The following is a 27749-nucleotide window of genomic DNA, read 5'->3' as shown; positions in this document are numbered from 1 at the left end:
GCTGTGTTACTGGTTGGCAAATCGCGAAGATCTTCTCAATAGCAATCAAAAGAAACTCCAGCGCTTAAGGGTCAGGACACAAAAGCAAATCCGGGGAGATTAGTCGCCCGGCGACAAAGCTCCTCTTCTTCGGGGCGACTAATCTCCCCTAACTTCCTCCCGCCAGCTAGAATGTAAATCGCCGGTGGGATGTTAATTGGAGCGCAGTGGCGTAACTACCGGGGGACCAGGGGGTGCGATTGGGCCAGAGCCCGCACCCCCTCAGGGCCCCCCAGCAGCTTGCATGCCACTCTGTTCTGCAGCCGTTTCCGGGCGTACGGAGGGGGCTGGGTCCGGCTGCACGTCCTGCGCCAGGGCCCGTCCCCTCTAGTTACGTCTCGGTCGGAGCGATTCAGTTTCAGTAGTCGCCCCGAAGTTTCAGGGAGATTAGTCGCCCCGAAGTAGAGGAGATTTGTCGTTGCCGACTATTCTCCCCAAATCTGCCTGCTGCCCTGACCCTTAGGGTCTGGCCACATGGGCAGATTCAGGGACATTAGTCGCCAGGCGACAAATCTCCTCCTCTTCGAGGCAACTAATCTCCCCGATCTGCGTTCCGCCGGCTAAAATGTAAATCGCCTGGGGGCGGGCACACGGATCGATTTGTTTTCCGAAGTTTCCTCACGAGGCAATTACGGGGCGACTTCAGAAAACGAAGCATTCTGTGTGCCTGCCCCAGGTGACTTATTATAGACTCATAATAGCCGGCGGAAGGCAGTTCGGGGAGATTAGTCGCCGAAAAGAAGAGATTTGAATCTCCCTGAATCTGCCTGTGTGCCCTGACCCTTAGGGTGCTGGCACATGTGGAGAGGAGATTTATTGCAGGTGGATAACCTCCTGCAAATGCTTTCCCACTGGTAAAAATGTAAATTGCCAGTGGGAAAATATATGCATCACTTCTTTTTACTGGAGCCCCCCAAAGTTGCCTCGCAAGGAAACTTCATTGCCTTTTAACATATTTTAAATTGATGTGCAGGTATGGGATCCCTTATCTAGAAGCTTATTTTAAGCAAATCATTGTAATTTAAACAAATGATTTCCTTTTTCTGTGTAATGATGAAACCGTTGTACCTGACGGTAACTAAGCTGCAGCCAGTTGGAGAAAGTTTGTATTAAACAATACAAAAACTAAAAAATACACATTAGATTAAATGACAACACAGGGCCCAGTGCAGTCTGTATATTCTGATTATTAATCGGTCTTATATGGCAGAAATTATTTGACCTGTGCTGTTTTATGACGATCCCGCGTAAACTCCCAACTGAAGCCCAGACCACACTGAGCATGTGCATGGTCTTGGTCTTGCAAAGATGTTTAACAAAGTTACAAGATGGTGACCCCCCCTGTTGCCAACTTTGAAACCATAAATCATTTGTTTAATTAGACTTGTCGTGCAGTGAGTTTATAGTTATGTTTAATATACAACATGCAGCATTTCTAGCATTATTCTATTTTAGACTTTAGTTTCCCTTTAAAGGATTTTTACCAGTCAAAGTTTGGAGGTCCACATTTGGAAAAACCAAAGTCCCTAACATTCTGTATAATAGATCCTATACTTGTATATAATGACTTAAGTATTACTAGTGACAAGTAATGGCAGACTTGTAACATACCGTTGTGGTCCACAGTCCACAATTAGAATTTTTGGACATTTTAACATTATCACCAACATTTGTTCCATCTCATCACATGACTCTTTCTACTATGGGGATGATATGCAGCCTTAAAGGAACAGTTCAGTGTGAAAACAAAAACTGGATCAGATAGGCTGTGCAAAATACAAAATGGTTCTAATATAGTTAGTTAGCCAAAATTGGAGTGAGTGGATGTCTAACATAATAGCCAGAACACTACTTCCTGCTTTTCAGGTCTTTAACTCTGAGTTAGTCAACAACTTGAAGGGGGGCCACATGGGACATAACTGTTCAGTGAGTTTGTAATTGATCCTTAGCATTCAGCTCAGATTTAAAAGCAACAGATATGACCCATGTGGCCTCCCCCTCAAGCCACCGATTGGTAACCAATCAGTGGAAACCAAGAGAGCTGCCAAGCAGGAAGTAGTGTTCTGGCTATTATGTTAGACATCCAGTTACTCCAGCCTTTATACATTACATTTTTGGCTAACCAACTATAGTAGAAAGGTTTTTTTATTTTATCTAATTACCCAGTTTTTAATCCTAATTGTTCTTATCTTACCCTGCAGAGTAAGCGGAAGTTTTATGACACAGAACTGGAAACGCTTGAGCGGCATCAGAAACAGCAAATTGTTTGGATGGAGCAAGAACATGCATTTCGCAGACGAGATGAGGCCAAGCACATCAAGACTGAGCAAGAACGAGACCACATCAAATTTTTAGAGCAGCTCAAGCTGAGGAAAAAAGAGGTCTGATTTACTCGACTTTTTCTTTTTTTAGAATTTGTAAACTGCACTATAAATATAAAGCACTTCGTCTCCACAGAAGTGAATGCATCTGACCGAATTCATGCCAATAACCTAAAGGGACAGTATACCACTTAGAGCCTGTATTCACAGGCAGTCTTTGCTTTTGTAATGTAAAAGTATTTAGTCTTTTATATCCCCATATAAAAACAGAAGGTAACACTTATCATTCATCTGTTTATAAAGTTGAAAGCACAAGTGGAAAAACTCCCCCGGCAGCAGCGCAGAGAGACTATGAAAGTACAAATGGACGGCTTTGCTCATAAGAAGCAAACTGAGGTAAGTAAGTGACACTGCCTCTGTTTCTGCAAACTGATTATTTGATTTTTTTTTTTTTTACCAAAACTGCACCATTTCCGATAATAAGCTGATTATATGCACCTACACTGGATTTAAACTTGACAGCACTTGTGCAAGTTAACCTATATTTAAACTGTTTATAATTCCAGTATTTTTTTTTCTGCTGGTCGGGTGCACATTTCCTGAAGCTTAAATCTTTATTTCCACTTCTGGTGTAATATGATTTTAGAGCTGCCTTTCTAAAGATGCATACAGTCCAGAATACATAGACTGTTTTAACATCTACTGTCCCTTAAAGGAGAAGGAAAGCAGTTTATTGTCAATAGATTAAACACAATAGTGCAAGCTGTAATAATATATATTTATTCTGCACAATGCGTTACTGTACCAGAGTAAACAGCTCTAGAAGCTCTGTTTGTTTAGGATAGCAGCTGACATATTAGCTTGGTGTGACATCACTTCCTGCCTGAGTCTCTCCCTGCTCACTCATAGCTCTGGGCTCAGATTACAGCAGGGAGGGGAGAGAGAGGAGCAAACTGAGCATGCTCAAGCCCAAGCCCTGGAGGTTTATGCTATAAACAGGAAGTCTGATACAGAAGTCCACGTATGAACAATAGAAGGAAAGAAATGTGTTTTGTTTATTTACAGAGAGCAGCATTACCTTCACGGTTTCCAAGTGTATTTATATAGACCTTTCTGATAAAGCTTACTTAATTTTAGCCTTTTTTTATCCTTTTAAGGACCAGTCTGTGACCCTCTTCTGATGGTTTAACTTTATTTTGCATTTCAATTTACAACAAAGAAAAGGACAGATAGAAAAAAAAGATAGTGTGATAGAAGAGAAGAAGAAGAAGAAGCAAGCTGGAGGTGGTTACCAAGCTGAAAACATTACACATATAGTCCTACTGCTTCAGCCATGCTTTTATTACTAGTTCTTGAGGCACTATTTGAGGCACTGCATTCACTTCCAGCCATATTCCCCAGATGGCTTCAAATTTTTCAGAGCTTCCACGGCATTGGTATACAAAGTTTGTTCTTGGGTAAAGAGTCCTTGATAAGTTTTTTTTGTTTTTTTTTTGCAAAAGTTCAACGCAGGTGGCCCCATGGATTTCCAGTGTAGCAGTATTGCCTTTTTGCGAGTAACACTGTGTTTACTTAACCTTATCATTGAATGGATTCATTTTGGAAAAAGCCGTGGAAGGTGCATGGCTTACCTGTAGATAAATAAGTGTTCCCCTGTTCAGAGAACAATAGATTCTATTAGGACTTCATATTTGAGAACCTGATTATGAGTAACTGTCAAGCACTCTCTGAAACTGTTTCTTTGCTTCTTTTGTGCTGGCAATCATTTCTGGAATTCAGTGTCATGATCTCCTAGAAATCAACAAGCAGTGAGCATACTCTGGTCTTTACTGTAAAAGATGATGGAAAAAGGGGGGTTGTGGGAGCACTCCAAGGCTACGTAAAACTATATTTAAATACAATGGAAGTGCTACTGATCTGGCCAAATAAACTACAAACATAGATCCAAATGACAGACTCTACTTAAGGGACTGAGTTTCTTTAAGATGCATCAGTGCAGTTATACAGTAGCATCCTCCTCGTGGAACATTAAAGGGATACTGTCATGGGAAAACACTTGTATGTTTTTTTCAAAACGCATCAGTTAATAGTGCTGCTCCAGCAGAATTCTGCACTGAAATCCGTTTCTCAAAGAACAAACAACATTTTTTATATTAAATTTTGAAATCTGATATGGTGCTAGACATATTGTCAGTTTCCCAGCTGCCCCCAGTCATATGACTTGTGCTCTGAAACTTAATTCGCTCTTTACTGCTGTACTGCAAGTTGGAGTGATACCACCCCTCCCCCCAGCAGCCTAATAACAGAACAATGGGAAGGTAACCAGATAGCAGCTCCCTAACACAAGATAACAGCTCCCTGGTAGATCGAAGAACAACACTCAATAGTAAAATCCAGGTCCCACTGCGACACATTAGTTACACTGAGTAGGAGAAACAACAGCCTGCCAGAAAGCAGTTCCATCCTAAAGTGCTGGCTCTTTCTGAAAGCACATGATCAGGTAAAATGACCTGAGATGGCTGCCAACACACCAATATTGCAACTAAAAAAAAAAATACACTTGCTGGTTCAGGAAACAGTGTAAATTTAGAAATAAAAACTACATTTTAAAACTCATGACAGAATCCCTTTAACTATAATCCAGGTTTCTTCCCTATAAACAGAATGATGTCTACTGCCACTATTATTTGCGTTGTGTTCAATGTCATGCATTCATTTGAAACCAGAGCTGGGCTGAGAAGAACTTTTGGTACTAATCCCACACTACTCACTTCAGTGCAAAGGAAACGGGGTCAGGGAAATTCAGGGCTCTGAAATAAATGTTTGCCTTGTTTTTGTGAGACAGTGGCATTACATGACAAAGACAGGGTGAGGCGCTTTGGTAAATCAGTTCTTGTTACCACTAACAGTACCAAAGTGCTGGGAATTTGCTGCTTTCAAATGCACCTTTATCAGAATGGAGCAAGATGGTAGTGACCACATGTGCAAAATTACACTTAGGGGGTTATTTTCTAAACTCTGAATGCAAAAATCACGAAAAATTTGTTTATTTTTTTTATTTTTTATAAAATTGGACTTTTTTAAAAAAAAATCTCGAATTTTTTGGAATTTATTAACCCCTGAGAATGGAAAAGTCAGAATCACAATATCAGGCATATTAGACCTTTCAAGGTTGCAATACCCCAAAGTTTTCAGTGAAAAATTCGAAAAACCGTGAAAATTGGATGAAAAATCCAAATAAATTGTGAAAATTTGATTTATTTTTTTCCCTGTAAAAAGAATTTGATCAGAGTTTGTAGCAGAAAATATTGAGATAAATTCAGACTTTAATAAATAACCCCCTTAAAGTGTGTCTTTTTGGTATATGAACAAGATGGGGGGGGTTGTTATACTTTCACTTGCATTGTCAGTCGCTGGTAAGTAGTTCTCATAGTCAAATTGAGGAATTGAGGCTTAAATGTGAAATGTATAAAAAAAAAAAAACTATAGCTAAAATGAAGTACACATAAACTAGTGATAAGTATAATGGGAAGGGAATAATCGGAATACATACTATTCAGGCACTATGTTTGGGTGTCCATAGCTAATGTTGCCACTATGGTATAGATATCCTTAACATCAAAGATTCTTTCCTGAAAAATAATCAGCTTTACTAGACAGTAAGGGCACAGAGACTCGGGGCTTCCCAGGACATAGAACATGTGCAGTATAATAGTTTTGGTGAGTTTACAGTACTGTGCACAGGGGTTGCCCAACAATTTGGTAAAACAAAAACCTGCCCAAAGTTGTACAAATTTACATATAAACTCTTAATTCAGTGGAATTCTACATTCTCCATTAAAACGATGACAATGCTAAATTGAAACAGTAACAATGAGAGATTCCCTTGATACAGTCTTGATCCCAGTAAATACTGGGACGTTGCCCATTTGTTAGTCAGTCACCCAATAAGCAAAATGTGTCGTCTTTTACCCTGGGCCAAGTTAAAGGACAAGAAAAGTTAAACTAAAGAAGTAGCTAGAAATGTTGTACATTATGTTTCAGGCTTCTGTACCAGCCCAAGGCAACCACAGCCCTTTAGCAGGGACGATCTGTGTCTCCAAAGATGCCCCAGTAGCTCCCCGTCTTCTTTTCTGCTGATTCACTGCACATGCTCTGTGCTGCTGTCACTTACTGAGCTTAGGGACCCACTCACAATATACAGTACAGATAGAATATAAATGTCACAATATAAGGCTGATTAGTAATTAATACAGATAATTACTACATGGCAGCACAGAAACCAGTGCAATTAGCATCAGAATTTAATAATCAGTCCTGTAGCATCAGCTTATATTACAAACCTCATTTTCTGCTTGATATTTTACGAGGACCCCTAAGCTTAGCTTCTCAACAGCAACTCAGAGCCCACTGAGCATGTGAGTGTCACAGACACTTTCCAAGATGGTGACCCCCTGTGACAAGTTTGAAGTCCTGGATCATTGCTGCTATTGACAAGCTGAAACTTTAGGCTGGTGCAATAAGTTCAGTATATAAAGCATGGCATTTTTAGGGTTTAGTTCTCCTTTAAATGTGCTACTAAGTGATCCTTGCAGCAGCTTGAGGTGAATATTACATTACTTCAAGAGACCCCTGGAAGCAGAGAAAATATAATACCCTGGAAAGTAGGAAACCCCTACTTTTTTTATTTATTGCCTAAGATTATTATTTCTAGTTCTGGTTCATTATTCTGATGCACCTGCAGTGTCCTAAATCCTTGTTCCCTCCCTGTGACTGCAGGAACAGCAATTCGTAAATCGGCAGAAGGAGGATTTGAACCTTGCCATGAGAGTGATTGTTCTGGAGAACAGGAAGGAGATCTATAACAAGGAGCGGGAATTCCTAAACAAAAAGCAGCAACTTCTCAGAGGTACAATTACCTTCTCAGAGCTGAATACCCCTCACATATTACTATTAGATATGTAGAATGTTCTAACCGACCATATAAATACTGTGTTTTCCAGACAGGGAATCGGTTATCTGGGAGCTGGAGGAGCGACACTTGCAGGAGAGACACCAACTAGTGAAACAGCAGCTGAAGGACCAGTATTTCCTACAGCGCCATGAGCTCTTGAGGAAACATGAAAAGGTAAACGGTTTGTACCAATGTAGTAAAACTTACCAGTGTAGTAAAGAAAGTTTACTGCCCCTTTGATTGTACTTCCACCCTATCAGGATGGCATATTCTTTTCTACATATGGAAATAAAGACAGAAAACTGCATCACAAAAAAAAAACTGATGCAGAGAAAGAATTTACATTATGATAATCACTACAACCTGTGAATTAAGTTGTGGGCGGCTTGGGTGCCAAAGAACGCTAATGTCTGTACTTTCAGGAGCAAGAACAGATGCAGAGATACAACCAGCGAATGATGGAACAACTTAGGTTGCGCCAGCAGCAGGAGAAGGTCCGTCTGCCAAAAAACCAAAAAGCAGAGGCAAAGACCCGTATGACTATGTTCAAGAAGAGTCTCCATATCAGCCCAAGCGGCAGTGCTGCAGAGCAGAGGGACAAGATTAAGCAGGTAGGACACTGGACTAGCCAAGCCTTCTTTGTGGATCATTATCCCATTATTCCATTCAACTGGATAGTCTAGAGCGGCCATTGGTAGGAAAGGGGTTAATCCAACTGTCACTGCTTCTACAATGAAATGACCCAGACAAAAGCAATCATTGTGTATCTTTACTGATTACACCTGCTCAAAAATAAGGCTCATGGCACATGCAGCATTTTGTTTTTTGCTTCTTACTTTGTGATTGACGCGCCAAGTCCATCAGACCTTTAAAGGGGTTCACCTTTAAGTTAGAGCTATATAATGGCTAATTCTAATCAACTTTTCAAGATGCTTTTTTTTTTTTTTATTGTTTTTGAATTTGCCTTCTTCTTCTGACTCCAGCTTTTAAATTGGGGTCACTGACCCCATCTAAAAACAAATGCTCTGTAAGGGTGGAGATTAGTCATCCAACAACAAATCCTCTCTACTGCAGGCGACTAATCTCCCCAAAAGCCTTCCCACCGGCAAGAGTATGAATCACGTGGCATACGTATTGATTATAGGAAGTTGCCTCATGAGGAAACTTCGGGTGACTCTGGAAATCCGAAGCGATTCGTATGGCATACGAATCGCTTCAGATTTCCTAAGTGGCTGCGAATCATACTCTTGCCAGTGGGAAGGCTTTTGGGGAGATTAGTTGCCCGCAGTAGAGATTTGTTGCTGAACGACTAATCTCCCCGTCTGCCACCACCCTAAGGGTCAGGGCACACAGGCAGATTCAGATTATCGCCCTGCGACAAATCTCTTTTTCGTGACACTTCGGAATCGCCCATCGGCGATTTACATTTTAGCCGCGGGAAGGCAGTTCGGGGAAATTAAATCGCCCCAAATCTGCCTGTGTGCCCTGACCCACAGGGCACACAGGCAGATTGGGGGAGATTAGTCGCCCGGTGACATCTCCTCTTTTTAAAATGTTAGTCAGTTTAGCCGCGGGAAGGCAGTTCGGGGAAATTAAATCGCCCCAAATCTGCCTGTGTGCCCTGACCCACAGGGCACACAGGCAGATTGGGGGAGATTAGTCGCCCGGTGACATCTCCTCTTTTTAAAATGTAAGTTTCCAACTTCGAGCGACTTCAGAAAACGAATCGCTCCGAGTGCCATCCCACCGGTGATTTACATTTTAGCCGGTGGGGAGGCAGTTCAGGGACATTAGTTGCCTCGAAGAAAAGGATCTTTGTCGTCGGGCGACTAATCTCCCGGAATTTGCATGTATGCCTTGACCCTAAGTCTTTCTAGTCAGGTCCTCTCCTGTTCGTATTCCAGTCCCTCATTCATATCATTGCATGGTTGCTAGGGGAATTTGGACCCTAGCCAGATTGCTGAAATTGAAAACTGGAGAGCTGCTTAATAACTCAAAAAGCACAACTAATAAAAAATGAAAACCAACTGCAGATTGTCTTAAAATGTCATTTTCCATATACTAAAAGTTCATTCAAAGGTGAACAACCACTTTAAACCTGTATATATTATATCCTGCTTTTATCATTAAATTGTGCCTTAAAAACTGTACCCATGGTATTGCTTGAGCACCTGTTGTTCGCAAGAAAAATGTAACACCCTTTATGTCTTTTATGTTATTGATGGTTTAATTTTCAGTTTTCATTGCAAGAGGAAAAAAGACAGAAAGCAGAGAGGTTGCAGCAACAGCAGAAGCATGAGCACCAGTTAATGGAGATGCTTGCAGAGTGTGACTGCAACGTCCGAGATCTTTTGCAAATGCAGGTAATCGGGTACAACCTTATCCATCCAAAATGCTTGGGGCCTGTGGCTGTCCGGATAGTGGATCTATACGTTATTTGGATCTTCATACCTTTAGTCTACTAGAAAATCATTTAAACATTAAATAAACCCAATAGGTTGGTTTTGCTTCTAATAAGGATTAATTATATCTTAGTTTGGATCAAGTATAAGCTACTGTTTTATTATTACAGAGAAAAAGGAATTTTAAAATTTGTATTATTTGGATGAAATGGAGTGTGGGAGACGGCCTTTCCGTAATTCGGAGCTTTCTGGATAACTAGTTTCCGGATAATGGATCCTATACCTGTTCCTGTATATCCTATGAAAGGCATGAGATGATGGTTCCCCAACAAAAGATTTTAAAGGAATTGTTCAGTGTAAAATAAAAACTAGGTAAGTAGATCTGTGCAAAATAAAAAAATGTTTCTAATATAGTTGGTTACCCAAAAATGTAATGTATAAAGGCTGGAGTGACTTGATGTGTAACATAATAGCCAGAACACTACTTCCTGCTTTTCAACTCTCTAACTCTGTGTTAGTCAGCGACTTGAAGGGTGGCAACATGGGACATAACTATTCGGTGAGTTTGCAATTGATCCTCAGCATTCAGCTCAGATTCAAAAGCAACAGATTTGACCCATGTGCCCCCCCCCCCTCAAATCTCTGATTGGCTACTGCCTGGTAACCAATCAGTGGAAACCAAGAGAGCTGAAAAGCAGGAAGTAGTGTTCTGGCTATTATGTTACACATCCAGTCATATCAGCCTTTATACATTATATTTTTGGCTAACTAACTATATTAGATACATTTTTTTATTTTGCACAGCCTATCGATTTACGCAGTTTTTATTTGTATACTGAACAATTCCTTTAAAACAAATTGGTTTTCTTGTCTGCTTTGATTTAGAGCAGTGACTCTAAATAAATCAAATAAATCAAACTTGGATTTCAAAATGTTGTTGGGCTACAATTTTCAGCATCCCGCCAAATAGAATCAAGTGTTTAAAGGGTATGTAAAGGCAAAACAATAAAATCCCATTTTTACTTTCTTTAATGAAAAAGAAACCTATCTCCAATATACTTTAATTAAAAAATGTGTACCGTTTTTATAAGAAAGTTGACTGTATGCAGTGAAATTCTCCCTTCATTTACTGCTGTGGATAGGAATTGTCAGACGGTCCCTAACTGCTGAGCAGGAAAACAATCATACTTATGAACAGCAGGGGGAGCCCCCGTCTTACTTCCCAGCCATGCAGAACTCAAGCAGCTTTGTTTATGACGATCCCTAAGCAGCCCAGACCACACTGAGCATGTGCACAGTCTTAGTCTTGCAAAGATGTTTAACAATGTTACAAGATGGTGACCCCCTGTAGCCAACTTTGAAAGCATAAATTATTTGTTTGATTAGGCTTGTGGTGCAGTAAGTTCATGTTTATATTTAGTATACAATATACAGCATTTCTAGCCTTATTCTATATTAGACTTTACATGCCCTTTAAGCAGGCTGGTTGTATTAATCCAGGAAAACCTGGAGACTTGTTAAAAAAAAAAAAAAAGCCTAGGAAGGTTTTAGTTTTGTGTGTGTGTGTGTGTGTGTGTGTGTGTGTTTATAGGGTGTGATCTCGAACTTAGACTAAGCCAGGAAGAGTACTGGCAACATAGTAATGGCAGTTTTATCTTATACAGGCACAGTACAAACTAATACTGAATGGGTGTATCTAGCAGTCTGATGTCGTCACTTTAGTATATATTAAATATGATGAGACACAGGAGCAGAGTAGGTCCTTGATATGTGAAAGCTGTAGGGTAGAAAATACTGTGTAGCAGCTGAGTGCTTTCTGTGCAATGTTTAGCTGACAGATACTTCTCCTTTGCAGAATGAAAAGTGCCACCTGCTGGTAGAACACGAGACACAGAAGCTGAAGTCCTTGGACGAGCACCACATTCAGTTAATCAGAGAATGGCGAGAAAATATTAGACCACGAAAAAAGGTAAAATAAAAACCTACTGATCATTGTTCAAAGAGCGGCATGTGCGGCTTATCACACAAGGCACTGCATGTTGACTCTTCTCATCTCATAAAAACCTATTGAAATGTCCTTTCCAATGAATCTTACATATTACCCTTGGGAAGGAGCTTTTGGGCAGTCTCTTTACAGTAATCCATTTTTATGCTGTGCTGGAACGTGCGCTTATGCACTTTATTGCTTTTATTAAGTTGTATGATTGTGTCTGCCCCCTTTGGGAGGCTTTTTAATTTTATTCCTTCTATAACAAATGAAAACCCCTTAAAACTTGTAGGTTTTAAATGATATAATAGCCAAGAGATTATTTCCATTATCCCCCTTGTGCAATATATGCTGTGTGGGCAATACAACACCAGGCCCATTAACAGGGAAGGTGTAGCCTCCATTTCTGTAATTAATGTTTTGTAATTGAGCACTAAGTTTGTACCACTGAGTCATAGCAATAGTTTTTTTTTAGGGATGCACCAAATCCAGTATTCGGATAAGTATTCGGCCAGGATTCAGACTTTTTAAGCAGGATTCAGCCGAACGGAGTCCTAATTTGCATATGCATAATTAGAGGCGGGGAGAGAAATCACATGCCTTTTTGTCACAAAACCAGGAAGTAAAAAATTTTTTCCCACCCCTAATTTGCATATGCTAATTAGGATTTGTTGCTGTAATAGTGAATTCGTTGCATCCGTACTTTTTTTTTTTTTGTGTTTTGTGACCGATTTGCCAGTTTGTAGACTGAAGTCGAAACTGACCCTGCCACTTCACTCATGGTTTAGATTACAGCTCATAAATGCTCACTGACAATTAGCTTAAAGGAACTGTAACACCAAAAAATGAAAGTGTTTCAAAGAAAAGAAAATATCATGTATTGTTGCCCTGCACTGGTAAAACTGGTGTGTTTGCTTCAGAAACACTACTATAGTTTATATAAACAAGCTGCTGTGTAGCAATGGTGGAAATTGAAAAAAGGTTATATGGCACAGGTTGACTAATGGATAACAGATAACACCATTAGACAGACAGAGCTTATCTGCTGTGTCTTTTCTCCTTTGAATGGCTGCCCCCATTGCTACACAGCAGCTTATTTATATAAACTATAGTAGTGTTTCTGAAGCAAACACACCAGTTTTACCAGTGCAGGGCAACACTGCATTATATTTTTATTACATTAAAACACTTTTTTGATTTTACTGTTACTTTATTAACGTGGGTGGGTCGGACAACCCTGCCTGAGATACTCTGAGCTATTTTTCCCTCATATAAATAAGAAAATATTCAGGTGGCAAAATGCTTGAATACACATCATACACTTAGGGGCAAATTTACTTATGGTCAATATTTGACTGCCGAATTGAAATCCTTCGACATCGAAGTCGAAGGATTTACCGCAAATAGTTCGATCGAACGAAAAATCCATCGATCAAACGATTTTTCTTCGACCTAAAAATTGTTCCAAAGCCTATGGGGGACCTTCCCCATAAGCTAACCTTGACTTCGGTGGGTTTTAGGTGGTGAACTAGGGGGTCGAAGTTTTTTTTTTTTAAGAGACCGTACTTCGACTATTGAATGGTCGAATAGTCAAACGATTTTTAGTTCGATTCGAAGTCGACGGTCGAAGTAGCCAAAAAAAAACATTCGAAATTCAAACTTTTTTTTTATTCTATTCCTTCACTCGAACTAAGTAAATGGGCCCCTTATTATTAAAAACTCCAGCGTCAGAAACCATATGTTCTGTTAAATTACAAAAAAAACTGAAGCAGTTGTTGATATATAGGCAAAACGTGGGGCACAGTAAAGGATGTTGGTCCTTTGAGGGATACATACAAGTTGCCTGTTGAGCAATCCAATAGCAAAATGATCAGATCAGATGGTCACATCTTTGCTCACAAATAATACAGTGTACAAACAAGTGGATTGTTTGAATTTGATCATTTAGTCAGACAGCAGCACATTGACCAGTGAGTAATATAAACTGTACACTGATGTGTGTGTCCCTGTCATCAGCTTTTGTTTATACTTATGAGACAGTTGGCCCTTACATCTCTGTCATGTTTCCATGTGAAGCTTCCTACTAAGGCCTTTAATTATTGCATTATCAATAACTTAAGGATTCTAATATCTAGGGATGCAGCGAATCCAGGCTTCGGTTTTGGATTCAGCCTTTTTCTGCAGGATTCGTATTCGTCCGAATCTTTCTGCCCGGCCGAACCAAATCCAAATGTGCATATGCAAATTAGGGGCGGGGAGGAAAATTGAGTTCCTTTTTGTCACAAAACAAGAAAGTAACATTTTTTCTCCCGTTCCCATATGCAAATTAGGATTTAGATTCGGTTCGGTATTCGCAAAGATTTTGGGGGTTCAGCCAAATCCAAAATAGTGGATTTGGTGCATCCCTACTAATATAAACATTTTTCTTGCCGCTTGAGACTCAGCTGGTTTCTCTGGGCTGAATCGTCTATAAACTTAATACAGTAGAACCGCCATTTTACAGTTTTCAGTGGACCAGAAAAAAATGTTGTAAAATCCAGGAAAATATAAAATCAGGGAAATGTATTATGCATCATATATAGGTGGGACTACAAAACAACAATGTAAAATGAGGGGATGTCAAATTGAGGTTCTACTGTAGTTCAGTTAAACAAAGGCTTCAGAGGCAGAATAACCAGCAAGTATCTATGTTCTGCCAAAGAGTTAAATACAAGAATACATGTGTAAACTCCACTTATTAACAGACTATAGTATAGCTCATCTGTCTCATTAGTTTGGTCTTATATTCACATTGTGAGTAAGATAAACCTGACCCGATGTTCATTCTAGAATGAAAATCCAAACCAATGGCAAAAGAAAACACCTAGGCCTTTGGAATCATCCATTTCCTTGATCTGAAAATTGGTTAAAGGACAAGTAACAGTAATTTTTATTAAAAAAAACACCAACACCGTTTAAACGTTTAATTCACAAAGCTTTTATTAAGAAATTACTTACCAATTCTCTGCATGCGCTCCTCTTCTGAAACTGCGACAGGGCGACAATTCATCATGCGGCGCTCGATTTCTCCTCCCTGGCTATCTCCTATAGAAGGCAGGGAGGAGAAATCGAGCGCCGCACGATGGATTGTCGCCCTGTCGCCGTTTCAGAAGAGGAGCGCATGCAGAGAACCGGTAAGTACTTTGCGAATTAATTAAACTGTGTTGGTGGGGTTTTTTTTTTTTGCTAAAAAGAAACAATTTATTTTGAAAAAAAAATTACTGTTACTGGTCCTTTAATTTAACATTCAGATTTATTAAAGGGGAACTCTCGAAAATGAAAATTTAATATAAGCTTCAGCATACTGAAATAAAAAACTTTCTAAATACAATCAATTAAAAAATCTGCATTGTTTCTGAACTCAAGTTTATGTTCACTATTCCTCTCTCAGCATCTGTTTCTCTTCATTCTGTCTTCATTCAGCAGTTGGGTGTCATATTGGACCTAACTTTCAGTGACTATTTATCTTATAGGGGAGGGGGGCTCCTTTCCTAGCAGATGTATTACAGCTCACTCAAATAACTGATTCCAGTATGAACAGTATCTAACAAAATAACTGCTTTTTGCACAAATTCTGCATGTAGAGAGACAGGATGATGATTTTAATAGAGTGAGCTCTAATACCGTATATACTCGAGTATAAGCCGATCCGAGTATAAGCCGAGGTACCTAATTTTACCTACGAAAACTGGGAAAACTTATTGACTCTAGTATAAGCCTAGACACAACTACAGCCCTGTCTCCCAGCAGCGCACATTCCGCCAAAGAGACCCCCCCAGCGATCAACCGGACTTCTTTGCAAAGTTGATGGTGACAGAGAATTGCCAAACGGATTACTGTGTGCATTGTCCCACTGTCCCACTACCATGTGCAGAGGGTGCTGTGTGATATTGCCATCACTGTTAATCTTTCGTATAACCAACAGAGGGTGCTGTGTGATATTGCATCACTGTTAATCCTTCATATAACCAACAGAGGGCGCACTGTTATTCTTTCATATAACCAACAGAGGGTGCTGTGTGATATTGCAGTCACTGTTAATCCTTCATATAACCAACAGAGGGCGCACTGTTATTCTTTCATATAACCAACAGAGGGCGCTGTGTGATATTGCAGTCACTGTTATTCTTTGATATAACCAACAGATGGCGCTGTGTGATATTGCAGTCACTGTTATTCTTTCATATAACCAACAGATGACGCTGTGTGATATTGCAGTCACTGTTATTCTTTCATATAACCAACAGAGGGTGCACTGTTATTCTTTGATATAACCATCAGAGGGTGCTGTGTGATATTGCAGTCACTGTTATTCTTTCATATAACCAACAGATGACGCTTTGTGATATTGCAGTCACTGTTATTCTTTCATATAACCAACAGAGGGTGCACTGTTATTCTTTCATATAACCAACAGAGGGCGCTGTGTGATATTGCAGTCACTGTTAATCTTTCATATAACCAACAGATGGCGCTGTGTGATATTGCAGTCACTGTTATTCTTTGATATAACCAACAGAGGGCACACTGTTATTCTTTGATATAACCAACAGAGTGTGCTGTGTGATATTGCAGTCACTGTTATTCTTTGATATAACCAACAGATGGCGCTGTGTGATATTGCAGTCACTGTTATTCTTTCATATAACCAAGAGAGGGTGCACTGTTATTCTTTGATATAACCAACAGAGGGCGCTGTGTGATATTGCAGTCACTGTTATTCTTTGATATAACCAACAGAGGGCGCACTGTTATTCTTTCATATAACCAACAGAGGGCATTGTGGGATATTGCAGTCTCTCCCCAAGTGAACTGTTGGTATAGGAATGATTAAAAGTGACTGCAATCTCAGCTACTGCCCGCTGACCTGAGTATAAGCCGAGGTAGACTTTTTCAGTACATTTTGGATGCTGAAAAACTCGGCTTATACTCGGGTATATACGGTACATCTTCTAGGCAAAAGGAGCCTCCCTATAAGATATATTGGATCTAACTGTCAATGATTATCTGACACCCAACTGCTGCATGAAGACAGAATGAAGAGAAACAGATGCTGAGAGAGGAATAGTGAAGATAAACTTGATTATTTCTGAAACAATGCAGGATTTTTAATTTATTGTATATAGAAAGTTTCTTATTTCAGTATGATGAAGCTTATATTAAATTTTCGTTTTGCTGCCACAAGTCATTTTAATAGCGTGTCCAACTGGTCTACAGTCCAAGTTAGTAAGCCAAAAATGCAGTTCTTCTATTTCACAGTACCAAATAGTAACTTGTTTACATCATTGCAATGGTCAACTAAAGACACCGGCTTTTTACTCTTAAGAAGTCACATATTTTGACCGTTTATAAAAATGTTAATTATGTGGAATTCAGACAAATATAAACATTTGTTGTTATGCAGTGTAATGTATGTAAAAATGTTATTGCCCAGACACAACCTATACGTGTAACGGCCATCACAACTCCTCCCTTGCAGGCTTTTGAGGATGAATTAGAACTGAAAAAGGAGGCGCAAGAAATGTTCTTTCGATTAAATGAAGAAGTTGCAGGTGATCCATTCCCCTCCAACAAGCCGACCAGGTTCTATTCCTTCAGCTCTCCCGAGGCCTCCTGATTTCTGCAGCCAGAACAAAACTGTACAGACTCAGACACTTGGCACACACAACTTTTCCTCATGCTTTTCCACTCGGGTGCTCAGTGTGAATTTGAAATGATAAGGGTGGACAACAGAAAGGAACAGGGGCTCTTTGATCTGAAGGCTGGAGATCTATACATGGAAAAAGGAATCCTATTGTAGGAACATGCCTTGCCATGAGAACAACCCTCTTTACTTTATTTACTGTACAGGACTAATCATCTGTCAATCATTTCTTAAATGTATTATTTGGATCATGCAGACAAGCAGTTCAGCCCCAGAATTCTGTGCTCACATTATGATTGTGTACAGATTAAAAGAATGCATTTCTCCCTAAACCAGAATCCTTTGCACATTTCTAGTTATTTCTTCTAGCCAGGGAGAGGCTATCAAAGGGCTGTTCAAACATGTGTTTCCTTAAAGGGTTACTGTCATGGGAAAACATGTTAAACGCATCAGTTAATAGTGCACTGGAATCTGTTTTTCAAAAGAGCAAACAGATTTTTTTATATTTAATTTTGAAATCTGACATGGGCTAGACATATTGTCAATTTCCCAGCTGCCCCCAGTCGTGTGACTCCAATAAACTCTTTACTGCAAGTTGGAGTGATATCAACCCCCTCCCTTTCCAGCAGCCTAACAACAGAACAATGGGAAGGTAACCAGATAACATATATATGAGCTTGTTTTGAACTTCATTGACTTAACAAATGCCTGCTTAGTAATCGACTGCCGGCCAGTCAAGTAGATAGTAAATTTCTATTGAGATTTGAGTCATGACTTGATCTTGCATCAAAGAAGAGCTCATTGTATCCTTATTGATTAAGCTATAAAAATGAGAGGGCTCTATTGTTAAACATTATTCTTCACCCATCAGTTGCTTGTTACACTGAGACTCTGTCAAAAAGGGGTTATTATTTTCTGGGGCATCAACATGAGTTCCAGGCCTCATGGAAATAATTCTTCTGTTGTATTCATCATTGAGCAAGTGATATCATGTGCTTGCTTGATCCAAAGGTTTCTCTTTTAGATCTCAGAAGTAGTGATGGGCGAATTTGCGGCGCTTCGATTCACCGAAAAATTAGCGAATTTCCCACTAAATTCGCAAAACAGCAAAAAATTTGCAAGACGGCACCCGGCGTCTCATTTTTGAAGCCGGCGAATTTTCACGGCCGTTTCGCAGATTTATTCGCCGGCGAATCGCGCAAATTTGCGCCTGGCAAATAAATTCGCCCATCACTACTTAGAAGTGTGCAATCTGTTACACTACTGGATGTTTTTATTGTGTTTTTTTTTTCTTTTAATGCCTGTAACATGCTACGGCTATGGCACACTCCCATGGAGTTCCAATCCCATGTTAAAGTATGCAGAGAAGGAATTTGTGCAATAATTTACCCATACACCTTGCCTGTTTAACTGCTTTTAGTGCGACGCCATAGAATGTACGGCAGTGACATAAAAGTACTGTCATACCCTTTGATATTTGACATTGTGCATATTTACTGCACCAAAATCAAATGGACTCTATCCCTAATTACAAACTGAGAATGTTTTCTTTTCAAGTACCGGGATAGTACTTCAGCTTTGCACACAAAAGATCTTTATTAGGGTAATGTCCCACTGTGAGATTTGGGGAGATTTAGTCGTCCGGCGACTAATCGCCTCTTCTTTGGGGCGCTTAATCTCTCCGAACTGCTTTCCCCTGTCTTCCGCCTGCTAGAATGAAAAACGAATCGCGGCGCTTCATTTTCCGAAGTCGCCCGAAGTTTCCTCGTGAGGCAGCTTCGGAAAACGAAGCGCCACGAGTGCCATGCTGCAGGCGTTTTTTCATTCTTGCAGGCGGAAGACAGGGGGAAGCAGTTCAGGGAGATTAGTCAGCGGCTAAATCTCCCCGAATCTCACTGTGTGACCTTAAGCAGGTTATAATCAAAAGTCCCACATTTAGGGCAGAGACAGGCGCAAAGATTTGGGGAGATTTCGGGTTGCCTGGTGACTAATCTCCCCAAAAAGCCTTCCCGCTGGCTAGACTCAATCGCCGGCTGAAGGTACTCGGAGCAATTTGTTTTCCATAGTCGCCTGAAGTTGTCTCACAAGGAAACTTCGGAAAACAAAGCGCTCCGCCATCCCACTGGTGATTTTAGAGTCTAGGCGGCAGGAAGGCTTTTCGGGGAGATTAGTCGCCCATAGAAGAGGCGATTTGTCGCCGGGCAACTAATCTCCCCGAATCTCTACGTGTCTCTGCCCTTAATCCTTTTAAGTGCCTCCTAACATATAATCTGCAGTACACACATAAAAGAAACTTACTGATAGATTTGCCATACATTCTAGGTTTTCACTACACTCAAAGGGTGAAGCTCATTAATTCAAGTGCAATATTTGTTTGTCTTCCAGAACTTAACTTTATTTCGAAAATAAAAAAAAGTTTATTAAAAAGCTTTATGCAATACGAATAATATAAAATTGTCTTGTTACTGAGTTGATTTCCACTTTTTGCGAGAGAAAGGAAAACACCACTAGAAGAAGCAGATATTTTTCGAATGTGCATTTGTTGTGTTTGGTAAGAGTTTATCCATTTAAAACACTGTAACATGTAAATAATCTAAAAATGTAATAAAGTAACTAGTGTCGAAGGGCAAACAGAGTACTCTTTACTACTATAATAGTGGGCTCAATAAAACAATGCTTCTCCCGCACCTAATGACAACAGGATTTGAAATGGATAAGAAGCATGTGTATTGAAGGTGCTGAGAGATGAGATCTGGAAGATTCTTGGTTGAAATACTTCTGTTGTTTAGGTAACCCTATTAAGTTACCTTTAAACCTCAAGAGTTAAACTCAGATGAAGTAACAATACTGCTTAATCTCAGTCTAGCTAGAGCATTATGTGACTGTCATTGAAACATTTATAATACACAAAAGCCATGAATATCTTGTAAATGATATCCTTATAAACGGTGAATAGTGATGTCATCAGTTATAAACGGTGAGTAGTGATGTCATTTCTGTCACATGACTCACTGAAATTTGTGTATTATAATAAATAAAGTACCCCCAGTTACATCGGGTTGAAAAAAGACAAAGTCCATCAAGTTCAACCCCTCCTAATGAAAACCCAGCATCCATACACACACCCTCCCTACTTTTAATTAAATTCTATAGACCCATACCTATACTAACTATAGAGCTTAGTATCACAATAGCCTTTGATATTATGTCTGTCCAAAAAATCATCCAAGCCATTCTTAAAGGCATTAACTGAATCAGCCATCACAACATCACCCGGCAGTGCATTCCACAACCTCACTGTCCTGACTGTGAAGAACCACCTACGTTGCTTCAAATGAAAGTTCTTTTCTTCTAGTGTAAAGGGGTGGCCTCTGGTACGGTGATCCACTTTATGGGTAAAAAGGTCCCCTGCTATTTGTCTATAATGTCCTCTAATGTACTTGTAAAGTGTGATCATGTCCCCTCGCAAGCGCCTTTTTTCCAGAGAAAACAACCCCAACCTTGACAGTCTACCCACATAATTTAAGTCTTCCATCCCTCTAACCAGTTTAGTTGCACTTAGTCTCTGCACTCTCTCCGGCTCATTTATATCCCTCTTAAGGACTGGAGTCCAAAACTGCACTGCATACTCCAGATGAGGCCTCACCAGGGACCTATAAAGAGGCATAATTATGTTTTCATCCCTTGAGTTAATGCCCTTTTTTATGCAAGACAGAACTTTATTTGCTTTAGTAGCCACAGAATGACACTGCCCAGAATTAGACAACGTGTTATCTACAAAGACCCCTAGATCCTTCTCATTTAAAGAAACTCCCAACACACTGCCATTTAGTGTATAACTTGCATTTATATTATTTTGCCAAAGTACATAACCTGCATTTATCAACATTGAACCTCATTTTCCAGTTTGCTGCCCAGTTTTCCAGTTTAGACAAATCACTCTGCAAAGTGGCAGCATCCTGCATGGAACCTATAGTTCTGCACAATTTAGTATCATCTGCAAAAATAGAAACAGTACTTTCAATGCCCACCTCCAGGTCATTAATAAACAAGTTGAAAAGCAAGGGACCTAGTACAGAGCCCTGCGGTACTCCACTAACAACACTGGTCCAATTAGAAAATGTTCCATTTACCACCACTCTTTGTAGTCTATCTTTTAGCCAGTTCTCTAGCCAGGTACAAATACTATGATCCAGGCCAACATTCCTTAATTTAACCAGTAACCTTCTGTGCGGCACTGTATCAAATGCTTTAGCAAAGTTTAAGTAAATCACATCCCAGAATAGAGGTCCCTGCTCACCTTATTATAAAAATAAATTAAGTTAGTCTGGCAAGATCTATTATGCATAAAACCATGCTGGCACAAACTCATAGTATTATGATTTGCTATGAAGTCCAGTACCTTATCCTTTATTAACCCTTTGAAAAGCTTTCCTACTACTGACGTCAGACTAACTGGCCTATAGTTTTAAGGCTGAGAACGGGATCCTTTTTTGAATAGAGGCACCACATTAGCAATTCGCCAGTCTCTCGGCACTATGCCAGATCTCAATGAATCCTGAAAAATTAAGTAAAGAGGTTTGGCAATCACAGAGTTAAGCTCGCTAAGTACCCTGGGATGAATACCATCTGGCCCCGGACCTTTGTTAATCTTAACATGTTCTAGTCTCTTTTGAATTTCCTCATGTGTGAACCATGCATCATTAGTTGTATTACTAGAATTGGGACTATTAAGAAGGAAACCTTCATTAACTGGTTCCTCATTTGTGTAGACAGATGAAAAATATGAGTTCAGAATCTGCGCTTTTATTTTGTTTTCAATTAGCTGACTCCCCTCAGATACTAAAGGTCCCACCCCTTCCTGCTTCATTTTTCATCTTCTATATACCTGACTAATGGTAATATTTTCTACATCTTATTGTTTTAGACAAGAGCATTTCTCTTTTCTACCACAAGGTGGTGCCCATGTTGCTGGCACAGGAGAAAGATCAAATACTCTTGGCAGTGTTACTACAGCTAAAAGATAAAACATTTTTTTAGGATAGAAAGGAAAGTTTTGCAATGTTCACACATGTAAGGTTTTTGGTCAATGAAGTTGCGGCGACAAATGAGGCCGTACTGATCCAGTACCAGTCTGACTGATCAGCCCATGGGCCAAATTGATGGAAAGGGGTGATACACAGTACGGCCGACTTTCAATTATTCTGCTCATTCAGGCAAACTTTAAAAAAAAAAAAAAAAAAAACTGTGACTAGCAGCTCCAGATTGTCTTCACTCTCTCATCTTCTGAGACCAACCAGTATTATACAGTACATGGATATCTGTGGGTCAGCGTACCCTTGCCAGTAATTATTCAAAACAAAATTATTGCTTTGTGTTTCACGAGGAAACTTAGGGCGACTTCGGAAAACGAAGCCCTCCAAGTGCAATCCTGCCGGCGATTTACATTCCAGCCGGCGGGAAGGCAGTTCAGGGAGATTAGTCGCCCCGAAGAAGAGGAGATTTGTCGTCGAGCGACTAATCTCCCCGAATCGCAGTGTCTGTCTCTGCCCTAAGACACCTCAGAATGAAGTGTCTATATTGTGTGCAAGTTACGCATATGCATTGAAAACCCTATTGTTGAAGTGGAAAATAATTGAAGGAATGCAAGAAGAGACAGTACAGGGTTTATTTATCAAAATCGGAATTTATCTCATTATTTTCTGACAAATACTCCGACCAAATCCGCAAGGGTTATTTCTCCTTATGTATCAATACATTTTTCTGAAAAAGTCCAGTGTGGGAAAAAACTCAAAAAAATCATGAAAAATTCTAATAATAAGAACTTTTCAGATTTTCCACCTGAAAAAAACTCATATTTTTACGGATTTTTGCCTGAAAACCATGAAATCTTCAGGTTTTTGCACGAAACCCAGCGCAGATCAGAATATCTTCAGGACTTCTCCCATTGACTTATACACAACCTCAGCAGGTCTGAGACGTTCCCCAGTTTAGTTTAACTGGCCAACTATTGGTTGCATGCAGGCACATGTTACTGACTGGCACTGGTATTACAAATATACCGACAATGTAGTTGCCAGTGAAACTATAAATTCCTGGCCTCCCTTACCCCTTCCACTGAAACACTTGTCTCCTGGCTGCAGATCTGTCTTTTCCTCACCCACACTGCCCATTCTCCCACCCACTTTCCAGCAACTTCCACCCACCCACCCCAATCATTTTCCCACCCTGATATATCCCAGCCTGTCCGCTGACCCAAAGGCCAGTATAAGGGTAAGGGCACACGCTAAGATTCGGGGAGATTTAGTCTCTCAGCGACAAATTGCCTCTTCTTCAGGCGATCTCCCCTTCCCACTGGCTAGAATCGAAATCGCCGGCAGGATGGCGAACTCAGCGCTTCATTTTCCGAACTCGCACAAGTTGCCTCATGAGGAAACTATGGGCGACTTTGGAAAACCAAGTGCTCCGAGTGCACTCTGAGCGAAGGCTTTTCGGGGAGATTAGTTGCCAGAAGAAGAGTTGCCGGGTGACTAAATCTCCCTGAATCTTAGTGTGTGCCTTTACCCTTAGGGTGAAAAAAAGGCAAGTCCCTACACATTGCTGAAACTTGGCCTGTCGTTTAGAATAAGCCCCTACACTTAAAGCAACCCCTTACCTTGCCTGCGCATGGATTCATTATGTTGGGCAGGTTATGGTGCAGAAATTCCAGAGTTAGTGTTTTGGCACTAAAATCCGCCTGTGTGTGTGTCTGCATTTGGGTCAACGCAATGGCAAGCTAAGGAGCGGATTTCAGCATAGGGGCTTATTCTAAACCACAGGCCAAGTTTCAGCCCTGTGTGACAATAACATTAAAGTTATAAGTTAAAGGGCATGTAAAGGCAAAAAAATAAAATCCCATTTTCACTTTCTTTAATGAAAAAGAAACCTAGCTCCAATATACTTTAAAAAATGTGTACCGTTTTTATAAGAAACCTGACTGTATGCAGTGAAATTCTCCATTCATTTACTGCTGTGGATAGGAATTGTCAGATGGTCCCTAACTGCTGAGCAGGGAAACAATCATACTTATGAACAGCAGGGGGAGCCCCCGCCTTACTTCCCAGCCATGCAGAACTCAAGCAGCTTTGTTTGTTTCCCTGTAGAACAGTCGGCGACTCTATATCCCCTTTAATGTTTCCAACTCAAGCTGCAGGGACAAAGATCATGGAGCCAGATTTAAACAGATAAACTGGGATTCTGTTTGGAGGATTATTTTGCAACAGCCACTGGTTCTGCAGATTTGGAGAAAGTTTGTATTAAAGGACCAGTAACAGCAAAAAAATTCTAAGAAAAATTTGTTAGTATGCTACGAAAAAAAGATGCCAACACATATTAAACTTGAAAGTCGTTAACTCTTTATTAAGAAATAACTTACCGAAACTCCGCTTGCGCTCCTCTTCAGAAACGGCGACAATCCATAGTGCGGCACTTGATTTCTCCTCCCTGGCTATCTGCTATAAGGAAGGCAGGGAGGAGAAATCGAGAGCCGAATGACGGATCACCTTTTCTGAAGAGAAGCGCAAGCGGAGTTTCGGTAAGTTATTTCTTAATAAAGACTTAACGACTTTAATATGTGTTGGCATCTTTTTTCGTAGCATACTAACAAATTTTTCTTATAAATTTTTTGCGGTTACTGGTCCTTTAAACAAAACAAAAACTATGAAATCCACATTAGATTACATGACAACACAGGACACATGACAGTGCAGTCTGCCTATTCTGGCAGATATTATTTGACTTGTGCTGTTTTGATCATGTATGACGATCCTTAAGCTTAACCTCCCAACTGAAGCCCCGACCACACTGAGCATGTGCACAGTCTTGGTCTTGATGTTTAACAAAGTTACAAGATGGTGACCCCCTGCGGCCAACTTTCAAAGCATAAATTATTTGTTTGATATGTCGTAGAAGGCAACTGATGGCAGAATTATGGACCAGTGTATGGGAGCCTGTCCACTGATTATTTGCCAATAAATGACTAAGGTATCACACAAGCAGGTTTTTCTATCAGAACTAAATCAGCTGGAATGGTATCACGTGACTCTGATAACTTCACTATTACAGGTTTATGACGGAAGTAAAGACCAAATCACGCACCAGTTGGGAAATATCCAGGAGAGGTAGTTGGACTGTAACAGTGAGCTGCAGCAATAGAGACACATGAACGTTCAACTGAGAGCGGCACAATTCCCAGAGGCCGTCAGTCACCTCCTCGCGGTCTCTACAGAGCGGCTTGTGCTGGTGCTGCAGCTTTAAATAGTGGGCCGACTTTTCCAAGTCTGAGAGAGGGGAGGAGTGAGGAGTGCGGCGCTTTTCTGAAACTGTGGAAGAAAGAAAAGAGAGACAGGGGGAAAGAGAAGAGGGAGCAGAGTCCGGATGCTGTTCTTCTGTCTAGGGGAACACTGCTCTTTTCTTAGTCGCCCCGAATTGCGCTGAATTCAAGATCTTCTCTCCCCCCCCCAGCTGGATGTACCCACGGCCGGACCACCCAAAGACAAGTCCCAGGCTCTGATCTACCCTTTGTTTGCTGCTGGAGAGCACGATCCAGCCATGCCCAGGAGAAGCGTCGTGGAAGTCATTGTGCAGGACGTGCAAAAGCGGCGCAGCCCCAACAAGCATTATGTGAGTAAAAGCCTTGCCTTTATCCACTTCTGCAACTGGACTCTCTGTCTGACCCCTTGTACTGGCACCATAATGGTCTCTTCCCACAGTTACTCTGGTACTCTCTGTCTGACCCCTTCTACTGGCACATTCCCTAATGGTCTCTTCCTGCAGTTACACTGGTACTCTCTGTCTGACCCCTTCTACTGGCACCATAATGGTCTCTTCCCACAGTTACTCTGGTACTCTCTGTCTGACCCCTTCTACTGGTACCATAATGGTCTCTTCCCACAGTTACTCTGGTACTCTCTGTCTGACCCCTTCTACTGGCACCATAATGGTCTCTTCCCACAGTTACTCTGGTACTCTCTGTCTGACCCCTTCTACTGGTACCATAATGGTCTCTTCCCACAGTTACTCTGGTACTCTCTGTCTGACCCCTTCTACTGGTACCATTTCCTAATGGTCTCTTCCCGCAGTTACAATGTGTTCCCAATTTGCAGGGGCATGCTTCTAATGTTGTGAAGTGACCAACTGCACAGATGCATGATAGTGTCGCTAGAAGCAGAAATCAATGGGCAGCAGCATCTGCTGTCACTAAAAGTTCTAGGTGCTGGAAATAAGCCACAGCAGTGCACTGTATAGTGGGAGGGTGGCTTCTGCAGGGGAATGATTCAGGCACAAGAGACATATAATGTCCAGTCCTACACTGGGAGTCAATATAAGGAGCACCATGACCTGTTCTGGAGCTGGGTTTTACCACTGTTATTAATAACACATATTCTGCAGCTTAAAGGGACAGAATAATGTCTATATCCAACATACAAACACAGATAAAGGAAAATACACCCTATTTCATCTATGTGTTCCCAAGCTCTGGCCAAGTGTCCATGGGAATTATCAGCTAGTGGAAAGTTTGCCTTTTGCGTTGTCTTATTTTTGGGTGGGGGCTGCCATGTTTCTGTGATGGAATTAAGGCGTGGGCGATTTGTTTAGGAAGGGAGACACGGGCTAAAGGTGCTCAACCCGTATCCTAACTGCTTGTTGTATTGTAATACCCAGGATGCTCTGAAAGACCGGACCACCTTTTGATATGGATTCCTGTAAAGGCCAATGTAGATAAAAAATCCAGCAGACTGAAGCTTTTATCTGATATGATATGGTAAAATTAGGGGGATCATCTTTATAATCCAGAGCCATGGATTGTAAACCGCTATTCACTTCCCATCTTTAACTGTGTGTCTGCACAACATCCATTAAACGCAAAAATATTTCCCTGTGTACACAAAGAAGATACTTAAATAGTAAATAAATGCAAATATGTTATTGTGTACGACCCATGGAATATGTCACAGCATTGGTTAAAAGAGAACTGAAGCCTAACTAAAGAAGTAGGTAGAAATATTGTACATGATGTTTTGGGCTTCTGTACCAGCCCAAGGCAACCACAGCCCTTTAGCAGGGAAGATCTGTGTCTCCAAAGATGCCCCAGTAGCTCCCCATCTTCTTTTCTGCTGATTCACTGCACATGCTCTGTGCTGCTGTCACTTACTGAGCTTAGGGACCCACTCACAATATACAGTACACATAGAATAGAAATGTCACAATATAAGGCTGATTAGTAATTAATACAGATAATTACTACATGGCAGTACAGAAACCAGTGCAATCAGCATCAGAATTTAATAATCAGCCCTGTAGCATCAGCTTATATTACAGACCA

The 27749-nt window shown here is 40.6% G+C and overlaps 2 protein-coding genes across 4 annotated transcripts in view; both read left to right on the top strand.

Annotated features, from left to right (window-relative positions):
* Window positions 1-17718, top strand: part of stk10.S (serine/threonine kinase 10 S homeolog) — an 80374-nt gene extending 62656 nt beyond the window's left edge. Inside the window, 8 exon segments of the mRNA NM_001085695.1 lie at window positions 2241-2420; window positions 2664-2756; window positions 7140-7269; window positions 7364-7488; window positions 7737-7925; window positions 9552-9677; window positions 11572-11685; window positions 17222-17718. Of these exon segments, the coding sequence (NP_001079164.1) occupies window positions 2241-2420; window positions 2664-2756; window positions 7140-7269; window positions 7364-7488; window positions 7737-7925; window positions 9552-9677; window positions 11572-11685; window positions 17222-17359 (1095 nt within the window). The 3' untranslated portion in view covers window positions 17360-17718.
* Window positions 17719-25457: 7739 nt separating this feature from the next.
* Window positions 25458-27749, top strand: part of sh3pxd2b.S (SH3 and PX domains 2B S homeolog) — a 107801-nt gene continuing 105509 nt past the window's right edge. The window contains exon 1 of one of the 3 annotated variants that reach the window (XM_018256142.2): window positions 25458-26047. In XM_018256142.2, coding sequence (XP_018111631.1) covers window positions 25976-26047 — 72 coding nt within the window. In that variant the 5' untranslated portion in view covers window positions 25458-25975. The remainder of the gene's footprint in view (window positions 26048-27749) is intronic. The other 2 variants (XM_018256144.2, XM_018256143.2) reach the window with 2 other exon arrangements.

This window comes from Xenopus laevis, chromosome 3S (genome assembly GCF_017654675.1).
Source record: "Xenopus laevis strain J_2021 chromosome 3S, Xenopus_laevis_v10.1, whole genome shotgun sequence".
Taxonomy (NCBI): Eukaryota; Metazoa; Chordata; class Amphibia; order Anura; family Pipidae; genus Xenopus; species Xenopus laevis.
The sequence above is the reverse complement of the archived record's forward strand: the minus strand, read 5'-3'. Positions and strand labels throughout refer to the sequence as shown.